Below are 22,001 nucleotides of genomic sequence, written 5' to 3' on the forward strand. Positions count from 1 at the left end.
AGATCCCATTTTAACCTGGAGTGGGAATCAGCTGAGGTTCACTGCCAAAACCCCTCCCCCTGCCCGCCAGTGGGAGCCCTAGGTGCAGCAACACGTGGAACTGAGGGAGGCCACAGGAGGCTGCCAGGTCAGCACTGAAGAAATGTTCGCCAGAACTGGGTTAAGTCATGGCTTCCTCGGCTCAGGTTAAATCTGCAGCCGGTCCCCAATATTATGTCATCAGGCTATGACCTGAATATTTAAGGGAGGACACCTGCTGGCTTCAGGCAGGCATGGTTACCACCCACTCAGGAGCCAGTTAAAATTCCCGACAGCAAAGCTAGGAGGTCAGTGGGAAAGACATCAGCCCAATTTTACCAGTCCTGCCTGTTTTCTGTCAGGCAGTAAGGGTTAAAGTCATCCCCAGTGAGCCCAGATGTTGTATTCTCCCTATCTCTGTAAACTCCTCCAGCCCTACAACCCTCCAAGGTCTCTGCACTCCTCCAATTCTGGCTTCATGTGAATCCCCAGCCTTCATTACTCCACCATTGGCGGCCGTGCCTTCAGCTGCCTGGGCCCTAAGCTCTGGAATTCCCTCCCTAAACCTCTCTGCTCTCTCCTTAAAACCTACCACTTAGACCAGGCTTTCATCACTTCTCCTTACATGGCTTGGTGTCAAATTTTGTTTGATAATCACTCCTGTGAAGTGCCTTGGGATGTCTTACGATGTTAAAGATGCTATACAAATAAAAATTATTGTTGTACAGAGAAATCTTCCTCGACATCTGTAGTAAACCTGGGCATCAAACCCTGACCCTGTGCCCTCTTGTTCTGCGTATTTTTCTTGGTTCACTTAGAGTCATAGAGTCAGAGAAGGAGACCATTCAGCCCATTAAGTCCATGCCAGTTCTCCACAGAGCAATCCAGTCAGTCCCATTCCCCTGCTCTATCCCCGTAACCCTGTAAGTTTATTTCCTTCAAGGGCCCTTTTGAAATCATTGATTGTCTCCACTTCCACCACCCTCGTGGGCAGTGAGTTCCAGGTCATTACCACCTGCTGCATAAAAAAAAGTTCTTCCTCACATTCCCTCTGCAATTCTTGCCCAAAACATTCAATCTGTGTCCCCCAGTTCTTGTAGCATCAGTTAATGGGAACAGTTTTTCCTTGTCTAACTTATCTGTCATAATCTTGTACACCTCTATCAAATCTCCCTTCAATCTCCTTTGCTCCAGGGAGAACAACCCCAGCTTCTCCAACCTAACCTTGTAATTAAAATCCCCCATCCCTGAAACCATTCTATCCCATTAAGTATCTCTTAAACCTTTGAAATGTTTCAGGTTCTGCAGTGTGTCAGGGGAGCTGCAGTTTCACAAGGAATAAGCTACTAATGACTCGTCTGTTACCTTGCGTTTGCGATTGAAGACCTTTCCAACTGGTGGTTTCTCTGGTAGCTGGGGCTTGCTTCTGATCACCTCGATTCCAAGTCTGTCCTCAAGCATGGAGAGCACCAGCAAGGGTTTCCCTGTGTGGCAAACCGAAGGGGCTCAGGGTAAGAATAGCCATTACAAAGGGTTTCTGGAAAGCGGAGTCACACAGAGGCACATATCCACCCTCCGATAACCAGCACAAACACCCTTTTGTTCACACGCAATCCTAGGCAGTGAGGCCAGAGTATTCCTCAAAGGCTCTGACCCTTATGCCCACTGAAATGACCAGAGCAGGTTACATTGCATGTTGTTGAATGCACAGAGTGGGAATCCCAGATTAACTATTCAACTGTGGAGAAATCCATGCTGGCTTTCCTTAACTAACTCACATTTGTCCATGTGACTATTGATTTTGTCCCAAGTTATTTTTTCTAGAAATTTTCCCACCACTGATGTTAAACTGACTGGCCTGTAATTGCTGGGTTTATCTTTACACCCTTCTTTGAACACGTACCTTCTGGGAGCAGAGCGGAGAGGAGCAGACTTGTGGGGAGAACGCCGAGAGCGGAGCAGATAAATTGAGCCCGAGGATCGCGGCCCAGTGTCTTACCTTCCGGGAGCGGAGCGGTAAGCAGTCCAGGCATGCCAGAGTTTGAAAATAAAGTGAGCAGTGACGTCACAGGAAAGTTGCAAGGTGATTGGTTGGTGAGTAACTGCTGTCAGGGAATAACTCTAAATAGCTCGGTAAGTAACCAAAGTAAAGAGAAAGGTCTGCAGTTTTTTTTTTAATATAGTAGGTAGTGTTTCTTTTTTAGGGAATCAAGGTCCCTAGCGTCAATAATCTAATTTTTGGGTAATTTAAGGGGATAAATTAAAGGTAAGTCATGGCAGGGCAGCTCGGCAATGTGGAGTGCTCCTCCTGTGCAATGTGGGAAGTCAGGGACACTTCCAATGTCCAGGGCGAACACGTGTGCAGGAAGTGTCTCCAGCTGTAGCTACTCGAAATCCGGGTTTCAGATCTGGAGCGGCGGCTGGAGACACTGTGGAGCATCCGCGAGGCTGAGATCATCGTGGATAGCACGTACAGGGAGGTGGTCACACCGCAGGTAAAGACTGCTCAGGCAGAAAGGGAATGGGTGAACGCCAGGCAGAGTAGAAGTACTAGGCAGGTGGTGCAGGAGTCCCCTGGGCCCATCTCCCTATCTAACAGATTTTCCACTTTGGGGAGATAGCTTCTCAGGGGAATGCAGCAAGAGCCAAGTCTGTGGAAGGGAGCAAAAGGAGTGGAAGAGCTATAGTGATAGGAGATTCTATCGTAAGGGGTACAAATAGGCATTTCTGTGGCCGCAAACGTAACTCCAGGATGGTATGTTGCCGCCCTGGTGCTAGGGTCAAGGATGTCACGGAGCGGCTGCAGGACATTCTGAAGGGGGAGGGTGAACAGTCAGAGGTCGTGGTACACATTGGTACCAACGACACAGATAGAAAGAGGGATGAGGTCCTGCAACAAGAATTTAGGGAGCTAGTTAGCAGATTAAAAAGCAGGACCTCAAAGATTGAAATATCTCCTGGTGCCACGTGCTCATGAGTATAGTAATAGGAGGATAGAGCAGATGAATGCGTGGCTGAGGAGATAATGCAGGAGGGAGGGCTTTAGTTTCCTGGATCACTGGGTCTTTTTCTGGCAAAGATGGGACCTGTAAAAGTTGGACAGGTTGCACCTGAACCGGAACAGGACCAACATCCTTGCTGGGAGGTTCACGAGTGCTGTTGAGGGGGGTTTAAACTAATTTGGCAAGGGGATGGGATACAGAGTGGAGGTACGGTAAGGGGTGATGCACAGTCAAATATCGAAGAGAAACTGAGTCAGTCTCGAAGGCAGAGCAAATATAGACCTGTTAAGGCACAAGTGAAAAATGCAAGGCTGGATTGCATCTATTTTAACGCAGGGAGTCTTACTAGTAAGGCAGATGAATTGATTGTGTTGATTAGCACATGGGATTATGATATTATTGCTATCACAGAGACATGGTTGAGGGAAGGGCAGGACTGGCAGCTCAATATTCCAGGGAATAGAATCTTCAGGCAAGACAGGGAAGGGCGTAAAAGAGGAGGTGGCATTGCACTGTTGATCAAGGAGTCAATTACTACAGTAAGGAGGGATGATATCTTAGAAGGTTCCTCAAATGAGGCCATATGGGTAGAACTTAAAAACAAAAAGGGGGCAATCACTTGGCTGGGAATGTACTACAGGCCTCCAAACAGTCAGAGGGAGATAGAGGAGCAGATATGTAGGCAAATCTCAGAGAAGTGTAAAAATAATAGGGTAATAATAGTAGGGGATTTTAACTTCCTCAATATTAACTGGGATAGTCTTAGTGCAAAAGGCTTAAAGAAGGTGGAATTCTTAAAATGCATACAGGAGAGCTTTTTGAGCCAGTACGTAGAAAGTCCTACAAGAGAAGGGACGGTACTGGACCTAATCCTAGGGAATGAACTGGGCGTGGCAGAAGTTTAAATGGGGGAGCATTTTGGGGATAGTGACCATAACTGTAAGATTTAAGGTAGTTATGGAATAGGACAAAGATGGACCGGAAATAAAGGCACTGAATTGAGGGAAGGCCGATTTCAATATGAGAAAACAGGATCTGGCCAAAGTGGACTGGGAGCAGCTACTTGTAGGAAAGTCTATATCAGACCACTGGGAGTCAAAGAGGAAATAGTGAGGGTTCAGAGCCAACGTGTACCCATTAAGGTGAAGGGTAGGACCAACAAGTCCAGGGAACCCTGGATGTCAAGGGATATAGAGGATTGGATCAGGAAAAAAAAGGAGGCTTATGGCAGATACAGAGTGCTGAAAACAGCTGAGGCACTAGAGGAGTATAGAAAGTGTAAGGAGGTACTTAAAAAATTAGGAGAGCGAAGAGGGGACATGAAATAACGCTGGCAGACAAGATAAAGGAAAATCCTAAGACATTTTATAAATATATTAAGGGCAAGAGGATAACCAGGGCAAGAGTAGGGCCCATTAGGGACCAAAATGACAATCTGTGTGTGGAGCAGGAGGACAGAGGTGAGGTTTTAAATGATTACTTTTCATCTGTGTTCACTAGGGAGTAGGACAATGTAGGTGTAGAAATCAGGGAGGGGATTTGTGATATACTTGAACATATTAGCATTGAAAGGGAGAAAGTATTAGCTGTTTTAGCGGGCTTAAAAACGGATAAATCCCCAGGCCCGGATGAGATGTGTCCTAGGCTGTTATGTGAGGGAAGGGAGGTGATAGCAGAGGACTGGAAGACAGCGAATGTGGTGCCATTATTCAAGAAGGATAGCAGGGAAAAACCAGGCTATTACAGGCTGGTTAGTCTAATATCAGTGGTTGGGAAACTATTGGAAAAAATTCTGAGGGACAAGATTAACCTCCACTTGGAGAGGCAGGGATTAATCAGGGATAGTCAGCATGGCTTTGTCGGGGGTAGATCGTGTCTAACTAACTGGATTAAATTTTTCGAGGAGGTGACTAGATGTGTAGATGAGGGTAAAGCAGTTGATGTAGTCTACATGGACTTCAGTAAGGCTTTTGATAAGGTCCCACATGGGAGATAGGTTAAGAAAGTAAGAGCCCATGGGATCCAGGGCAATTAGGCAAATTGGATCCAAAATTGGCTTAGTGGCAGGAGGCAGAGGGTGATGGTCAAGGGTAGTTTTTGCGAGTGGAAGCCTGTGACCAGTGCTGTACCACTGGGATTGTGCTGGGACACTTGCTGTTTGTAATGTACATTAATGATTTAGACGTGAGTATAGGAGGTATGATCAGTAAGTTCGCAGATGACACGAAAATTGGTAGTGTCATAAATAGTGAGGAGGAAAGCCTTAGATTACAGGACGATATAGATGGGCGAAGCAGTGGCAAATGGAATTTAATCCTGAAAAGTGTGAGGTAATGCATTTTGGGAGGACAAACAAGGCAAGGGAATATACAATGGATGATAGGACCCTAGGAAGTACAGAGGGTCAGAGGGACCTTGGTGTACTTGTCCGTAGATCACTGAAGGCAGCAGCACAGGTAGATAAGGTGGTTAGGAGGGCACATGGAATATTTGCCTTTATTAGCCGAAGCATAGAATATAAGAGCAGGGAGGTTATGATGGAGCTGAATAAAACGCTAGTTAGGCCACAGCTGGAGTACTGTGTACAGTTCTGGGCACCGCACTATGGGAAGGATGTGTTTGCACTGGAGAGGGTGCAGAGGAGATTCACCAGGATGTTGCCTGGGCTGGAGCATTTCAGCTATGAAAAGAGACTGGATAGGTTAGGGTTGGTTTCCTTGGAGCAGAGAAGGCTGAGGAGGGACATGATTGAGGTATACACAATTATCAGGAGCATTGATAGGTTAGATAGGAAGAAACTTTTTCCCTTAGCGGAGGGGTCAATAACCAGGGGGCATAGATTTAAGGTAAGGGGCAGGAGGTTTAGTGGGGATTTGAGGGGAAAAAAATTCACTCAGAGGGTGGTTGGAATCTGGAACGCACTGCCTGAAGTGATGGTAGAGGCAGGAACCCTCACAACATTTAAGTTGTATTTAGATGAGCACTTGAAACATCACAGCATACAAGGCTACGGGCCAAGTGCTGGAAAATGGGATTAGAGTAGTTAGATGCTCGAAGGCCGACGCAGACACGATGGGCCGAAGGGCCTGTTTCTGAGCTGTATGACTCTATGACTAACATTTGCAATTCTCCAGTCTTCTGGCACCACCCCCAAGTCTAAGGAAGACTGAAAAATTATGGCCAGTACCTCTGCGATTACCACCCTTACTACCCTCAGTATCTTTGGATGCATCTCATCTGGCCCTGGTGCTTTATCCACTTTAGGTAAAGACAGCCTATCTAATATTTTCTCTTTACCAATTTTAAACCCCTCTAGTGTCTGACTTACCTCCTCTTTCAACATTGCTTGGGTTGCATCTTCTTCCTTGTTAAAGACAGATGCAAATTATTCATTTAATAACTGAGCTATGCCCTCTGCCTCCGTGTGTAAATATCCTTTCTGGTCCCTAATTGGCCCCACTGCTCCTTTTATCACCCTTTTGCTATCTATATGCCTACAGAAAACTTTAGGTTTTCCTTTAATGCTAGCTGCCAGTCTCTTTTCATGCTCTCTCTTTGCTTCTCTTATTTGCTTTTTCACTTCCTCTCTGGACCTTCTATATTCAGCCTGGTTCTCAATAGTATTTTCTACCTGGCATCGGTCATTCTTCTTTATCTTCATCTTTATCTCTTTTATCATCCAGGGAGCTCTGGATTTGTTTGCTCTACGTTTCCCCTTCGAGGGAACATAGCTTGACCGTGTCCGAACTATCTCTTCTTTGAAGGTAGCCCATTGTTCATCTACCGGTTTTCCTGCCAGCTTTTGACTCCAATTAATTCGCCCCAGCTCCATTCTTACCCCATTGAAGTTGGCTTTCCCCCAGTTAATTGTTCTTACCCTGGATTGCTCTTTGTCCTTTTCCATAGTCAGTCTAAACCTTATGATACAATGATCACTATCCCCTAAATGTTCTCCTACTGACACTTGATCCATTTGGGCCACCTCATTCCCAAGAACCAGGTCTAGCAGTGCCACCTTTCTCGTTGGACGAGAAACATACTGCTGTTGAAAATAGTCCTGAATACACTCTAGGAACTCTTGCCCCTCACTGCCCTTTACACTATTATTATCCCAGTCTATGTTTGGATAATTAAAGTCCCCCATTATAACTACCCTATAGTTTTTGCACCTTTCTGTAATTTCCTTGCAAATTTGTTCCTCCACATCCTTCCCACTAGCTGGTGGCCTACAGACAACATCGAGCAAGGTAACCGCACCATTATGTTCCTTAGTTCTGGCCAAATTGATTCTGTTCTGGTCTCCTCTGGGACATCCTTTTTCTCCAGCACTGCAATGCTCTCCTTAATCAATACCGCCGCCCCTCTCTCTTTTTTCCCTTTCCTCTCTTTCCTGAACACCTCGTATCCAGGAACACCCAGTCCTCCCCTTCTTTTAGCAAGGTCTCTGTGATTCATTTTGGTAGGAAGAACATGGAGAGACAATATAGAATAAACGGTACAATTCTAAAGGGGATGCAGGAGCAGAGGGACCGAGCTGTATATGTGCATAAGTTATTGAAGGTGGCAGGACAGGTTGAGAGAGTGATTAATAAAGCATACAGTATCCTGGGCTTTACTAATAGGGGCATGGAGTACAAGAGCGAGGAAGTTATGTTGAACTTGTATAAGACACTAGTTCGGCTTCAGCTGGAGTATTGTATCCAGTTCTGGGTGCCGCACTTTAGGAAAAACGTGAGGGCATTGGAGAGAGTACAGAAAAGATTCACGAAAATGGTTCCAGGGATGAGAAATTTCAGTTATGAAGATAGATTGGAGAAGTTAGGACTATTCTCCTTGGAGAAGAGGAGGCTGAGAGGTGATTTGATGGAGGTATTCAAAATCAAGAGGGGTCTGGACAGAGCAGATAGAGACAAACTGTTCCCACTCATGAAAGGATTGAGAACGAGAGGACACAGATTTAAAGTATTTGGTAAGAGAAGCTAAAGTAACCTGCGGAAAAACTTTTTCACGAAGCGAGTGGTTAAGGTCTGGAATGCACTGCCTGAGAACATGGTGGAGGCAGGTTCAATTGAAGCATTCAAAAGGGAATTAGACAGTTATATGAAAAGGAAGAATGTGCAGGGTTATGGGGAGAAGGCAGGCGAATGGAACTGAGGGTGTTGCTCATTCAGAGAGCCGGTGCGGACATGATGGGCTGAATGGCCTCCTTCTGTGCTGTAACAATTCTGTGATTCTGTGGAGGCATTGCAGCTGAGTCCAGTCCTGTGCTTTGCTGACATCCAAATACATCCACTTTTTGCATCAAGAATCTGGGTTGATTTCTGACCTTCCCCAATCCCAGGGATGCAGGGACTAAGTGAGGTGAAGTTACTGCCAACAGGCATGAGCTAACTGGGCACAGACCAGGGATCTGACCTGATAACTTCCTGGCAGTGTGACTCAGGAACGGCACAGCCTTTCACCGCTTTACAAACTCACTGCAGATTTCCCATCACTCACAGCAGGTCAGAGGCTGGGAATCCTGAGGTGAGTAACTCACCTCCTGACTCCCCAAAGCCTGTCCACCATCTACAAGGCACAAGTCAGGAGTGTGATGGAATACTCTCCACTTGCCTGGATGGGTGCAGCTCCAACAACAGTCAAGAAGCTCGACACCATCCAGGACAAAGCAGCCCGCTTGATTGGCACCCCATCTACAAACATTCACTCCCTCCACCACTGACGCACAGTGGCAGCAGTGTGTACCATCTACTAGATGCACTGCAGCAATGCACCAAGGCTCCTTCGACAGCACCTTCCAAACCTGCGACCTCTACCAACTAAAAGGACGAGGGCAGCAGATGCATGGGAACACCATCACCTGCAAGTTCCCCTCCAAGTCACACACCATCCTGACTTGGAACTATATTGCCATTCCTTCACTGTCGCTGGGTCAAAATCCTGGAAGTCCCTTCCTAACAGCAGTGTGGGTGTACCTACCCCACATGGACTGCAGCGGTTCAAGAAGGCAGCTCACCACCACCTTCTCAAGGGCAATTAGGGATCGGCAATAAATGCTGGCCTGGCCAGTGACGCCCAAATCCCATGAATGAATAAAAAAAAACTGATCTAATCATAGCACACAATACCCAACTCTGGAGCAACATACGACATAGGAGCGGGTATAGACCATTTGGCCCCTCAAGCCTGCTCCACCATTCAATATGACCATAGTGATCTTCTCCCTCAACTCCACTTTCCTAACTGCTCCCCATATCCTGTAATTCCCTGTGAGATCAAAAATATTTCTGTCCTAGCCTTGAATATACTCAATGACTGAGCATCCACAACCCTCTGAGTGAAGAAATTTCTCCTCATCTCAATCCTAAGTGGCAAACGCTTATCCTGAGTCTGCACCCCCATGTTTTAGATTCTCCAGCCAGTGGAAACGTCTCAGTATCTACCCTGTCAAGCTCCTTCAGGATCTTAAAAGTAAAATACTGCAGATGCTGGAAATCTGAAACACAATAAATGCTGGAAATACTCAGCAGGTCTGGCAGCATCTGTGGAGAGAGAAGCAGAGTTAACATTTCAGGTCTGTGACCTGTTCTGATGAAAGGTTCTCTCTCCACAGATGCTGCCAGACTTGCTGAGTATTTCCAGCATTCCTTGTTTGTGTTGCCCTTCAGAATCTTGATGTCTCAATGTGATCACCTCTCATTCTTCTAAACTCCAGAGAATATAGTCCCAATTTACTCAGCCTCTCAGCATAGGACAACCCTCTCATCCCAGGGACCAATCTAGTGAGCCTTCGCTGCACCGCCTCCAATTCAAGTATATCCTCCAAAAGACTTGCAGGGTGGTAGGTAAATTGGCTATTATAAATTGCTCCTAGTATAGGTAGGTGGTAGGGAAATATAGGGACAGGTGGGGATGTGGTAGGAATATGGGATTAGTGTAGGATTAGTATAAATGGGTGGTTGATGGTCGGCACAGACTCGGTGGGCCAAATGGCCTGTTTCAGTGCTGTATCTCTAAAAAAAAAAGTTTCACCTTGTCCTGTGAAACCCTAACTCTGCAACAAGTACAAACCAATGCTTTATTACCTTATAAAACTTTGCTGCTCAGAAGCATCCAACTTATTTTGGCTACGTTTGCCCATCCATTTTTGCTCTCCACCCTTTCCTATCCAGTGTGCCAGATGTTTGCAAGCTGAGGGTGTACACCCTCTATCGTCAACCCAGCACCAGGCAGCATGTGAGGGTGAGTCTCCCTTCAATGTTCTCATTCTTGAGAAGGAAGTGTGAGACTTATAAATAGGCACCCCAGACTACATGGCAGCATTTAAAACAGAAAGTGATTTGTAAAGAAGGATTTCTGTAGCTCCTTTCAGAACCTCAGAAAATATCAAACTGATTTGCAGCCAATGAAGTACTTCTTGAAGTACTGTAATATAGGAAAATGCAACAGCCAATTTGCGCACAGCAAGCTCCCACAAATAGCAATGAGATAAATGAAAAGACAATCTGTTTTAGTGATGTTGGTTGAGGGAAAGATATTGGTTAGGACAACAGGTAGAACTTCCCTGTTCTTCAAATAGTAGCATTTGGATCTTTAATGCCTACATTTAAATTGACAGGAATCTGTCATGGGTTTCTGAAGGGGGTGGAAGGCTGTGGTTCTAAGCCACACTGACCAGGAAGGTCCCACATTAGTTCCCTGGTCTGTTGCTGACAGAAGCTTCACCTCACTTAGATTTAATGTCTCATCCAAACGGCAGCACCTCCGACAGTGCAGCATTCCCTTAGTACTGCATTGTGGAGTTGAGTCTCCATTATGTGCTTAAGTCTCTAGAGCGGGACTTCACGCAGGATGCCCCAAGGTGTTTCACAGCCAATCCATTACTTTTGGCAGCGTAGTCACTTATGTAATGTAATAAAACAGAGGAGTCCAAAACTAGAGGTTATCAATATAAGATAGTCACTAATAAATCCAACAAAGAATTCAGGAGAAACTTCTTTACCCAGACAGTGGTGAGTACATGAAACTTGCTCCCACATGGAGTGGTTGAAGTGAATAGCACAGATACATTTAATGGGAAGCCAGATAAACACATGAGCGAGAAAGGAATAGCAGGATATGTTGCTAGAGTGAGATGAAGAGGGGTGGGTGGAGGTTCTTGTTGAGCATAAACACCGACTTGAACCATAAAAGTAAAAACCCATAGGATCCAAGGGCAAGTGTCAAGTTGGATCCAAAATTGTCCCTGTGGCAGGAAGCAAAGGGTAATGGTTGATATGTGTTTCTGTGACTGGAAGGCTGTTTCCAGTGGGGTTCCACAAGGCTCAATACTGGGTCTATTGCTGTTTGTGGTATATATCAATGATTTTGATTTAAAAATATGAGGAATGATTAAGAAATTTGCAGATGAAACAAAAATTAGTTATGTGGTTGATGGTGAGGTAGAGAGCTGTAAACTGCAGGAAGATATCAAGGGGACAGAAAAATGACAAATGGAATTCAATCCAGAGAAGTGTGAGGTAATGCATTTGGGGAAGGCTAACAAGGCAAGAAAATACACAATAAATGGTAGGTTACTGAGAAGTATAGAGGAACAGAGAGAACAGAGTGCATGTCCACAGATCCCTGAAGGGAGATAAGGTAGTTAAGAGGGCATACTGGATACTTTCCTTTATTAGCTAAGGATTAGAATACAAGAGCAGAGAGGTTATGCTAGAACTGTATAAAACACTCGTTAAAACGCAGCTCGAGTACTGCGTACAGTTTTGGTCACTGCATTACCGAAAGGATGAGATTGCACTCGAGTGATTACAGAGATCTATCAGAATTTTAGCTATGAGGAAAGATTTAATAGGTTGATTTTGTGTTTGGAACAGAGGAAACTGAGAGGAAGATTTATTTGAGGTGTATAAAATTATGAGGGGCCCAGATAGAGTGCATAGGATGGACCTATTTCCATTAGCAGAGAGATCAATAACAGGGGGACATTGATTTAAAGTAATTGCAGAAGGATTAGAGAGGAGTTGAAGAGTAATTTTTTTCACCCAGAGGGTGGTGGAGCTCTGGAACACACTGCCTGAAAGGGCGTTAGAGGCAGAAACCCTTATCATATTTAAGAAACACTTGGATATGCACTTGAAGTGCTGTTACCCACACGGTTATGGGCCAGGAGCTGGAAGGTGTGATTAGGCTGGATAGCTCATTTTCAGCTGGCACAGCTACGATGTGCTGTAAATTTCTGTATTTCTATGATTTTATGAGTTGAGCCAAATGGCCTTTTTTTGTGTTGTAACTTGTATATATTTCTATAAAGCAGAGACCAGAACAAGATTTAAGACTAGGTTAGTTTGGTGGTTATAGAAAGGGGAATTAAAGGGAACAGAATAGGAAAATGGGATACTGCTCATGTGGAGGATAAATACCAACACTGACTGATTGAGCCAAATGGCCTGTTTCTGTGCTGTAATTTCTATTAAATATATTAATCAGCAGGGTAAGGATTAAAATTTCATCTCATAGCACTTCCTGTGCACCCGTATGACATCCCATTAATTCAACAGGATAAACAGCTGCAGCAATAAGATATTGTACCAGAGTGGAAGACGACAGGATTGTTGTAGATGGTCAGTTTACTGAGTGCCGGAAAGAGACAAACAGCTAACAGCTCCTCATCATCCGATATCTGCAACAAAAAGCACATCAGCAAAGAAAGGGACTGTTTGTAAATCATGGCCTTTTCACACATCCTTCCACCTGAATCACCTGGCTTTGCCCCAGTGATGCCTGAGTCTCAGCTCCAGATATTCACCTTGGCTGCTCATGGGGCAAATATCCATATTCTGAAGTCGATGGGACATTCACCATGTGGACCATGTTCCCCACCCTGTTACTGGGAGACATCATCATCTCAGCTGAGCAACTCTCATCTTGGACTCAGATTAGGAACAGAATGGGGCAGGGAAACTGAACTTGTGTTAACAGAATGATACAGCATGGAAAGAGGCCATTCTGCCCATCGTTCCTATGACAGCTCTTCGAAAGTCCCACTCCCCCCCTTGCTCTTTCCCCATAGCCCTGCAAACCTTCCCCCTAAAAGTATTTATCCAATTCCCTATTGAATCTACTTCCACCGCCCTTTTAGGCAGTGCATTCCAGATCATAACAACTAGCTGCGTAAAAAAAAAATTCTCTTCATCTCTCCTCTGGTTCTTTTGCCAATTACCTTAAATCTGTGCCCTCTGGTTAATGCCAGTGGAAACAGTTTCTCCCTATTTACTCTATCAAAACCCTTCACAATTTTGAACACCTCTATTGAATCTTTCCTTAACCTTCTCTACTGTAAGGAGAACAACCCCAGCTTCTGATGTCATTTAACCTGCACTGTACTGCAATACAATATATATTTCCTTCCACTGTGATCACCAGAGCTAGCTCTATGTCCATTCCTCCCTCCTTCTGTGGGAAATCAGCAATTCCTGCATCAATAACTTATGTGAATTATTGACTGATTGAAGTTGTACTTTGATGGAACCTAGGAATTGCTAGATGAGAAGAGACTGTGGCTAAACTAATTCATTTTCTACCAGCTGGGAGTTGCATGATATCACCATTAATCACAGCGATCAGTCTCTATCAGTGAGTCTACAACAGACTCAGGCATGAGGTGAGGAAAACCCCAGCAGTGGAGAGCTTTATATGGTGTGCACATTGCAAGCTGTGTGTGGAGATTCAAGTTTGGTGAGTGGCGAGTTCGGTGAAGGGGGGAGGAGGTGCTCCATTTTTCTACTTGTTCTACTTTTTGAAACCTCCAGTATTTGATTCTTTCTTCCATGCACTGGAAGGAGCTGGTGAGTACCTGGTAAGCAATACTACCTATAATAAATAGTCTGTAAAGTTAAGGTATGGCAGGTCAGCTCGGCTGAGTGGAATGTAGAGCCTGTAGCACGTGGGAAGTCATGGACGTACCATGTGTCCTAGACAAACACATCTGCAGGACGTGTCACTGGCTGCACAAGCTTGAGCTCCGGGTTTCGGAACTCGAGCAGCGGCTGGAGTCACTACTTTTCATCTGCGAGGCGGAGGACTACATGGATAGCATGTTTAGGGAGGTGGTCATGCCACAGGTTAGGAGCATGCAGACAGTTGGGAATGGATGACTACCAGGCAGTCTTAGAGAACCAGGCAGGTAGTGCAGCAGTTCCCTGATATGATCTCACTCACTAATCAGTTTTCCATTTGAATACTGGTGATGGTTCCTCAGAGAAGTGCAGTCAGAGCGAAGTTTGTGGCACCACAGGTGGCTCAGCTGCACAGGAGGGAAGGAAGAAGAGTGAAAGAGCAGTAGTGATAGGGGATTCATTAGTAAAGGGAACAGACAGGCGTTTCTGCGGCAGGGGGGTGGGATTCAAAGTAGTAGTCTCTCTGATGAGATAGTTGAGACAAATGTAGAGGTTAAAGCAAGCAAGCCCAGTAGGCAGGCCAGGCAGGGGCAGGACAAGGAGCGTGGATGGTCTGGTAGGCTAACTGCATTTACTTTAATGCAAGAAGCCTTACAGGTAAGGCAGATGAACTCAGAGCATGGATCGGTACATGGGATTGTGATATTATAGCTATTATGGAAACGTGGTTGAGGGATGGGCAGGACTGGCAGCTCAATATTCCGGGGTACTGATGCTTCCGGCGTCACAGAGGTGGAGGTAAGAGAGGAGGGGGAGTTGCACTATTGATTAGGGAGGACTTCATGGCTGTACTTAGACAGGATATCCTGGGGGGAACGTCCAGCGAGGCTATATGGGTAGATCTTAGAAATAAGAAAGGGGTGATCACTTTGATGGGATTATACTATAGGCCCCCCAATCGTCAGAGAGAAGTGGAGGAGCATACACGTAGGGAAATCACAGATAGGTGTAGGAATTATTAGGTTGTAATAGTAGGTGATTTTAACTTCCCTAATAGTGACTGGGACTGCCTTAGTGCTAAAGGATCAGATGGAGAAGAATTTGTTAAGTGTGTCCAGGATAGTTTTCTGAAGCAGTATGTGGATGGCCCTACTAGAGAAGGGGCTACACTCGACCTCCTCTTGGGAAATGAGGTTGGGCAGGTGGTTGATGTGTCAGTGGGGGAGCACTTTGGGACCAGTGACCATAACTCTATTAGCTTCAAGATAGTTATGGAAAAGGATAGGACTGGTCCTCAGGTTGAAGTTCTAAATTGGGGGAAGGCTAATTTCGATGGCATCAGACAGGAACTCTCAAAAGTTGAATGGGAGAGGCTGTTTACAGGTAAAGGGACGTCTGGCAAGTGGGAGGCTTTTAAAAGTGAGATAGGAAGAGTTCAGGGCCGGCATGTTCCTGTTAGATGGAAGGGCAAGGCTGGCAAGTTTAGGAAACCTTGGTTGACGAGGTTGACGAGGGATATTGAGGGTCAGGTCAGGACAAAGAAGGAGGCATATCTCAGTTATAGGCAGCTGGGATCAAGTGAGTCCCTCGAGGAGTATAGGGGATGTAGGACTACACCTAAGAAGGAAATTAGGAGGGCGAAAAGGAGCCATGAGATTTCCCTGGCAGATAACATAAAGGAGAATCCTAAAAGATTCTATAAGTATATTAAGAGTAAAAGGGTAGCTAGGGAGAGAGTAGGTCCCCTTAAGGATCAGTGTGGCAATCTATGTGTGGAGCCACGGGAAATGGGCGAGGTCTTAAATGTATATTTCTCGTCTGTATTTACCGTGGAGAAGGTCATGGAATCTAGTGAGTTCAAGGGAGGGAACAGCGATATCCTGGAGCATATCAACATTACAACTGAGGAGGTGTTGGAGGTTTTGAAGCGCAAGGTGGATAAATCCCCAGAGCCTGACCAGGTGTATCCTAGGATGCTATGGGAAGCAAGGGAGGAGATTGCTGGGGCCCTGGCTCCAACAACACTCAAGAAGCTCGACACCATCCAGGACAAAGCAGCCCGCTTGATTGGCACCCCATCTACAAACATTCACTCCCTCCACCACCGACGCACAGTGGCAGCAGTGTGTACCATCTACAAGATGCACTGCTGCAACACACCAAGGCTCCTTAGACAGCACCTTACAAACCAGCGACCTCTACCAACTAGAAGGACAAGGGCAGCAGATGCATGGGAACACCACCACCTGCAAGTTCCCCTCCAAGTCACACACCATCCTGACTTGGAACTATATCGCTGTTCCTTCACTGTCACTGGGTCAAAATCCTGGAACTCCCTTCCTAACAGCACTGTGGGTATACCTACCCCACATGCACTGCAGCAGTTCAAGAAGGCAGCTCACCACCACCTTCTCAAGGGTAATTAGGTTTGAACAATAAATGCTGGCCTGGCCAGCAACGCCCACATCCCATGAATGATTAAAAAAAAACTTAAAGTGAATAAAACACCAGGGCCGGATGAGATGCATCCAAGGATACGGAGGGAAGTGAGGGTGGAAATCACAGAAGCACTGGCCATAATTTTTCTGTCTTCCTTAGATTCCGGGATTGTGCCACTGGATTTGAGAATTGCAAATGTTACACCCTTGTTCAAAAAAGGGTGTAAAGATAAGCCCAGCAAGTACAGGCCAGTCAGTTTAACTGCGGTGATGGGAAAACTTCTAGAAAAAATAATTTGGGACAAAATCGATAGTCACATGGACAAATGCGAGTTAATTAAGCAAAGTCTTAACTTGCCTGAACTTGTATAAGACAATAGTTCGGCCTCAGCTGGCGTATTGCGTCCAGTTCTGGGTGCCGCACTTTAGGAAAGACGTGAGGGAATTGGAGAGAGTACAGAAAAGATTCATGAGAATGGTTCCAAGGATGAGGAATTTCAGTTATGAAGATAGATTAGAGAAGTTAGGACTGTTTTCCTTGGAGAAGAGAAGGCTGAGAGGTGATTTGATCGAGGTATTCAAAATCATGAGGGGTCTAGATAGAGTAGATAGAGAGAAACTGTTCCGACTCAGGGAGGGAGACAGAAAGTAGGAAAATACAGGCCAGTTAGCTTAACATCTGACTTAGGGAAAATGTTAGCAGCTATTATTAAAGATAGGGCATTCAAATACAGGACATTTAGAAAAATTCAAAGTAATCAGGCAGAGTCAACATGGTTTTGTAAAAGGGAAATCATGTTTAACCAATTTACTGGAGTTCTTTGAGGGAGTTACATGTGCTGTGATAAAGGGGAACCGCTGGATGTATTGTACTTAGACTTCCAGAAGCCATTTGATAAGGTGCCACATCAAAGGTTATTGCAGAAAATAAAAGCTTATGGTGTAGGGGTTAACATATTGACATGGATAGAAGATTGCTAGCCAACAGGAAACAGAGAGTAGGCATAAATGGGTCATTTTCTGGTTGGCAAGATGTAATGAGTGGTGTGCCACAGGGATCAGTGCTGGGGCCTCAACCTTTTACAATTTATATAAATAACTTAGATGAAGGTATGATTGCCAAATTTTCTGATGACACAAAGATAGGTAGGAAAGTATCTTGTGAAGAGGACATAAGGGGGCTACAAAGGGATATAGATAGGTTAAATGAGTGGGCAAAGAACTGCCAGATGGAGTATAATGTGGGAAAGTGGGAAATTGTTCACTTTGGCAGGAAGAATAAAAAAGAAGCATATTATCTAAATGGTGAGAGATTGCAGATCTCTGAGATGCAGAGGGATCTGGGTGTCCTAGTGCATGAATCATAAAAGGTTAGTATGCAGGTACAGCATGTAATTAGGAAAGCTAATAGAATGTTACTGTTTATCGCGAGGGGAATTGTATACAAAAGTAGGGAGGTTATGTTTCAGCTATACAGGGCATTGGTGAGACCACATCTGGAGTACTGTGTACAGTATTGGTTTCCTTCTTTAAGGAAGGATGTAAATGCATTGGAGGCAGTACAGAGAAGGTTTACTAGACTAATACCTGGAATGGGCGGGTTGCCTTACGAGGAAAAATTGGACAAGCTAGGCTTGTATCCGCTGGAATTTAGAAGAGTAAGAGGCAACTTGATTGAAACATATAAGATCCTGAGGGATCTTGACAGGGTAGATGTTGAAAGGATGTTTCCCTTTGTGGGAGAATCTAGAACTAGGGGTCACTGTTTAAAAATAAGGGGTCGCCCACTTAAGACGAAATGTTTTCTCTCAGAGGGTTGTGAATCTTTGGAATTCTCTTCCTCAAAAGGCAGTGGAACCTTTTTAAGGCAGAGGTAGACAGATTCTTGATAAGCAAGCCTGTGAAAGGTTATCGAGGGTAAGTGGAAATGTGGAGTAATCAGTTCAGCCATGAACTTATTGAATGGCGGAGCAGGCTCGATGGGCCAAATGGCCTTCTTCTTCACTGTAACGATTCTGTGATTCTTCGGAAACCGTAGAGCCAAATTCCTCTTCCTCCCGAGCTCGCTACTCTCTCCACACATCATGTCTCAAACTACTTAGGTACTGTGTGTCACAATGTTATTTTCTGAAAGGAGTCTAACGTTAGTTAACTGATTCCACCATCTCCCTAGATAGTCTGTTCTAATAGATTGACCACTTGCTCATTGAAATATTGCTATTTCCACAGATTAATCAACTGCAACAGTTCAGACATTTCCCTGTCCCTTTATAACTGAATTTAAAAACAGAACAAAAGAGATTTGGGGGTGGAACTATTTCATATTTATGCATTCTTTTTTTTTAAAGAAAATTACTCTTTTTGCCAAGTTGGAGAACTAGGAAAACTGAAAATGTCCAGCCCATACCCTATTAAATCAGGTCAATAAGACAATAAAACCTAACCTAAGGGCGGCACAGTGGCGCAGTGGTTAGCACCGCAGCCTCACAGCTCCAGGGACCCGGGTTCGATTCCGGGTACTGCCTGTGTGGAGTTTGCAAGTTCTCCCTGTGTCTGCGTGGGTTTTCTCCGGGTGCTCTGGTTTCCTCCCACAAGCCAAAAGACTTGCAGGTTGATAGGTAAATTGGCCATTATAAATTGTCACTAGTATAGGTAGGTGGTAGGGAAATATAGGTACAGGTGGGGATGTTTGGTAGGAATATGGGATTAGTGTAGGATTAGTATAAATGGGTGGTTGATGTTCGGCACAGACTCGGTGGGCCGAAGGGCCTGTTTCAGTGCTGTATCTCTAATCTAATCTAATCTAACTCTTTACATGCAGTGTCTATGCGATATAGGTACCAATACTCATATACCAAGGACTCCTCCAGAGATCGTAAGCTGCTGTCTTCGCTGCTTACGCTAGCTTCAGAAAGACTAGATGGAAGCTCCCCAAGGATCTCCAATGTGTTGTACTTTTATATATTTCATTACACAGGACAAATATGGGTCCCATATGTCATCACGCTCTGAATGTATGCTGTGATACAGCTGCTCTCATTTAGTGGATATTAGTAGACAACCTATCCCCAGAGATGGAGACAGAGAAGTCGAGGAAGGGAAGGGAAGTGTCAGAGATGGACCATGAGAAGGGTGGAAATTGGAAGCAAAGTTGATAAAGTTTTCCAGTTCGGGGCGGGAGCAGGAAACGGCACCGATACAGTCATCAATGTACCGGAAAAAGAGTTGGGGGAGGGGGCCTGAGTAGGACTGGAACAAAGAATGCTCGACATATCCCACAAAAAGACAGGCATAACTAGGACCCATGCGGGTACCCATTGCGACACCTTTTACTTGAAGGAAGTGAGTGGAGTTGAAGGAGAAGTTGTTCAATGTGAGAACAAGTTCAGCCAGGCGGAGGAGGGTGGTGGTGGATGGGGACTGGTTGGGCCTCCGTTCCAGGAAGAAGCGGAGAGCCCTCAAACCGTCCTGGTGGGGTATGGCAGTGTAGAGCGATTGGACGTCCATAGTGAAGAGGAGGCGGTTGGGACCAGGAAACTGGAAAATGTCAAAATGACGTATGGCGTCAGAAGAGTCACGGATGTAGGTGGGAAGAGACTGGACCAGCGGAGAAAAGATAGAGTCTAGATAGGAAGAAATAAGTTCAGTGGGGCAGGAGCAGTCTGACATAATGGGTCTGCCGGGACACTCCCGTTTGTGGATTTTGGGAAGGAGATAGAAGTGGGCTGTCCGGGGTTGTGGGACTATGAGGTTGGAAGCTGTAGAGGGAAGATCTCCAGAGGAGATAAGGTCAGTGACAGTCCTTTGGACGGTGGCTTGATGTTCGGTGGTGGGGTCATAGCTTGTTCAGTTTGCTTATCCACTGTTTCTTTTCAGGTTTGCACTTGCTGCTGTTCAATATTCAGTGTATTAACACCTAATCTGTACTGATGCTTTGTCTTTCAACACACTATTAACATATTGTTTGCCTTTGCTCCGTGACCTTTTGGTCAGCTATGTGGCCTCCTTTGTTATCTCTTGCCCCACCCCCACCTCACTTGCTTATAACCTGTGACTTTTCTAATATTTGTCAGTTCCGAAGAAGGGTCACTGACCCGAAACGTTAACTCTGCTTCTCTTTTCACAGATGCTGCCAGACCTGCTGAGTGGTTCCAGCATTTCTTGTTTTTATTGCAGACATTACCTTATTTTGTGCAAGGCTGAGGTGTGTCAGCCCTGAGAACGGTGGGAAAAACTCATTCTTCTGTTTTAGAAAACACATTGGTTTTATTTTGGGAAGTTCCAGCAATTTTTCCAAAGTTGCTCGGTTCTGAAACAGAGAGATGGGGAAAGGATTATTTTTATTTAGCTAAAACATTTTCTTAAAAATAAATATAACACACCACTTGAATAATCACTTGTTAGGCTCAATACCACATTCCCAATAGGGGGTGCCGAGTTCCAAGGTGGGGGGCAGGGCTGCAACCTGATTCTCCAACCTGCTTTCCCAGTCAGTGTGGTTTCCTGCTGGGATTATGAGGTCAACAAAGTGATAAAACACAGCCCCTTACATGCAATGTATACGAGATATAGGTACCAATACTCACATACCGAGGACTTTTCGGGAGATCGCAAGCTGTCATCTTCACTGCTTATGTATTCTCATCCTTATTTTAAAACTCCTCATGGCCTCGCCCCTCCCTATAGTCCCACAACCCTCCAACGTCTCTGTGTTTGTCTAATTCTGGCCTCTTGTGTGTTTCCAATTTCCATCGCTGCAACATTGTCGGCCGTGCCATCAGCTGCCTAAGCCCTAAACTCTGGAATTCCCTTCCTAAACCTCTCTACCTCTCTCTCCTCCTTTAAGAAGCTCCTTAAAACCTGCTGCTTGTGGTCATCTGCCCTAATGTCTCCTCATGTGTCTCAGTGTCAAACTTTGTTTGATAACACTCCTGTGAAGCACCATGGGATGGATGTTTTACTGCGTTAAAGGCGCTATTTAAATGTAAGTTGTTCTTGCTGTGGTAGTATATTTTTAAAAAATTCATTCATGGGATGTGGGCGTTGCTGGCGAGGCTAACATTTCTTGCCCATCCATAATTTCCCTTGAGAAGGTGGTGGTGAGCTGCCTTCTTGAACCGTTGCAGTCCATGTGGGGTAGGTACACCCACAGTGCTGTTAGGAAGAGAGTTCCAGGATTTTGACCCAGCGACAGTGAAGGAATGGTGATATAGTTTCAAATCAGGATGGTGTGTAGCTTGGAGGGGAACTTGCAGGTCGTGGTGTTCCCATGCATTTACTTCTAGTTGGTAGAGGGCGCGGGTTTGGAAGGTACTGTCGAAGAAGCCTTGGTGCTTTGCTGCAGTGCATCTTGTAGATGGTACACACTGCTGCCACTGTACGTCGATGGTGGAGGGAGTGAATGCTTGCATATGAGGTGCCAATCAAGCGGACTGCTTTGTCCTGGATGGTGTCGAGCTTCTTGACTGTTGTTGCAGCTGCACCCATCCAGGCAAGTGGAGAGTATTCCATCACACTCCTGACTTGTGCCTTGTAGATGGTGGACAGGAGGTGAGTTACTCGCCGCAGGGTTCCTAGCCTCTGACCTGGTCTTGCAGCCACGGTATTTATATGGCTACTCCAGTTCAGTTTCTGGTCAATGGTAG

General features: G+C 45.3%; 1 protein-coding gene across 1 annotated transcript in view; it reads right to left on the reverse strand.

Annotated features, from left to right (window-relative positions):
• Positions 1 to 22,001, reverse strand: part of xrra1 (X-ray radiation resistance associated 1) — a 143,640-nt gene that overhangs the window by 106,229 nt on the left and 15,410 nt on the right. Inside the window, exons 3-5 of the mRNA XM_068033018.1 lie at positions 20,540 to 20,665; positions 12,612 to 12,702; positions 1,384 to 1,502 (exon numbers count right to left, since the gene is read on the reverse strand). Of these exons, the coding sequence (XP_067889119.1) occupies positions 1,384 to 1,502; positions 12,612 to 12,702; positions 20,540 to 20,617 (288 nt within the window). The 5' untranslated portion in view covers positions 20,618 to 20,665. The remainder of the gene's footprint in view (positions 1 to 1,383; positions 1,503 to 12,611; positions 12,703 to 20,539; positions 20,666 to 22,001) is intronic.

The sequence above is a fragment of the Heterodontus francisci genome, chromosome 6 (assembly GCF_036365525.1).
Source record: "Heterodontus francisci isolate sHetFra1 chromosome 6, sHetFra1.hap1, whole genome shotgun sequence".
NCBI lineage: Eukaryota > Metazoa > Chordata > Chondrichthyes > Heterodontiformes > Heterodontidae > Heterodontus > Heterodontus francisci.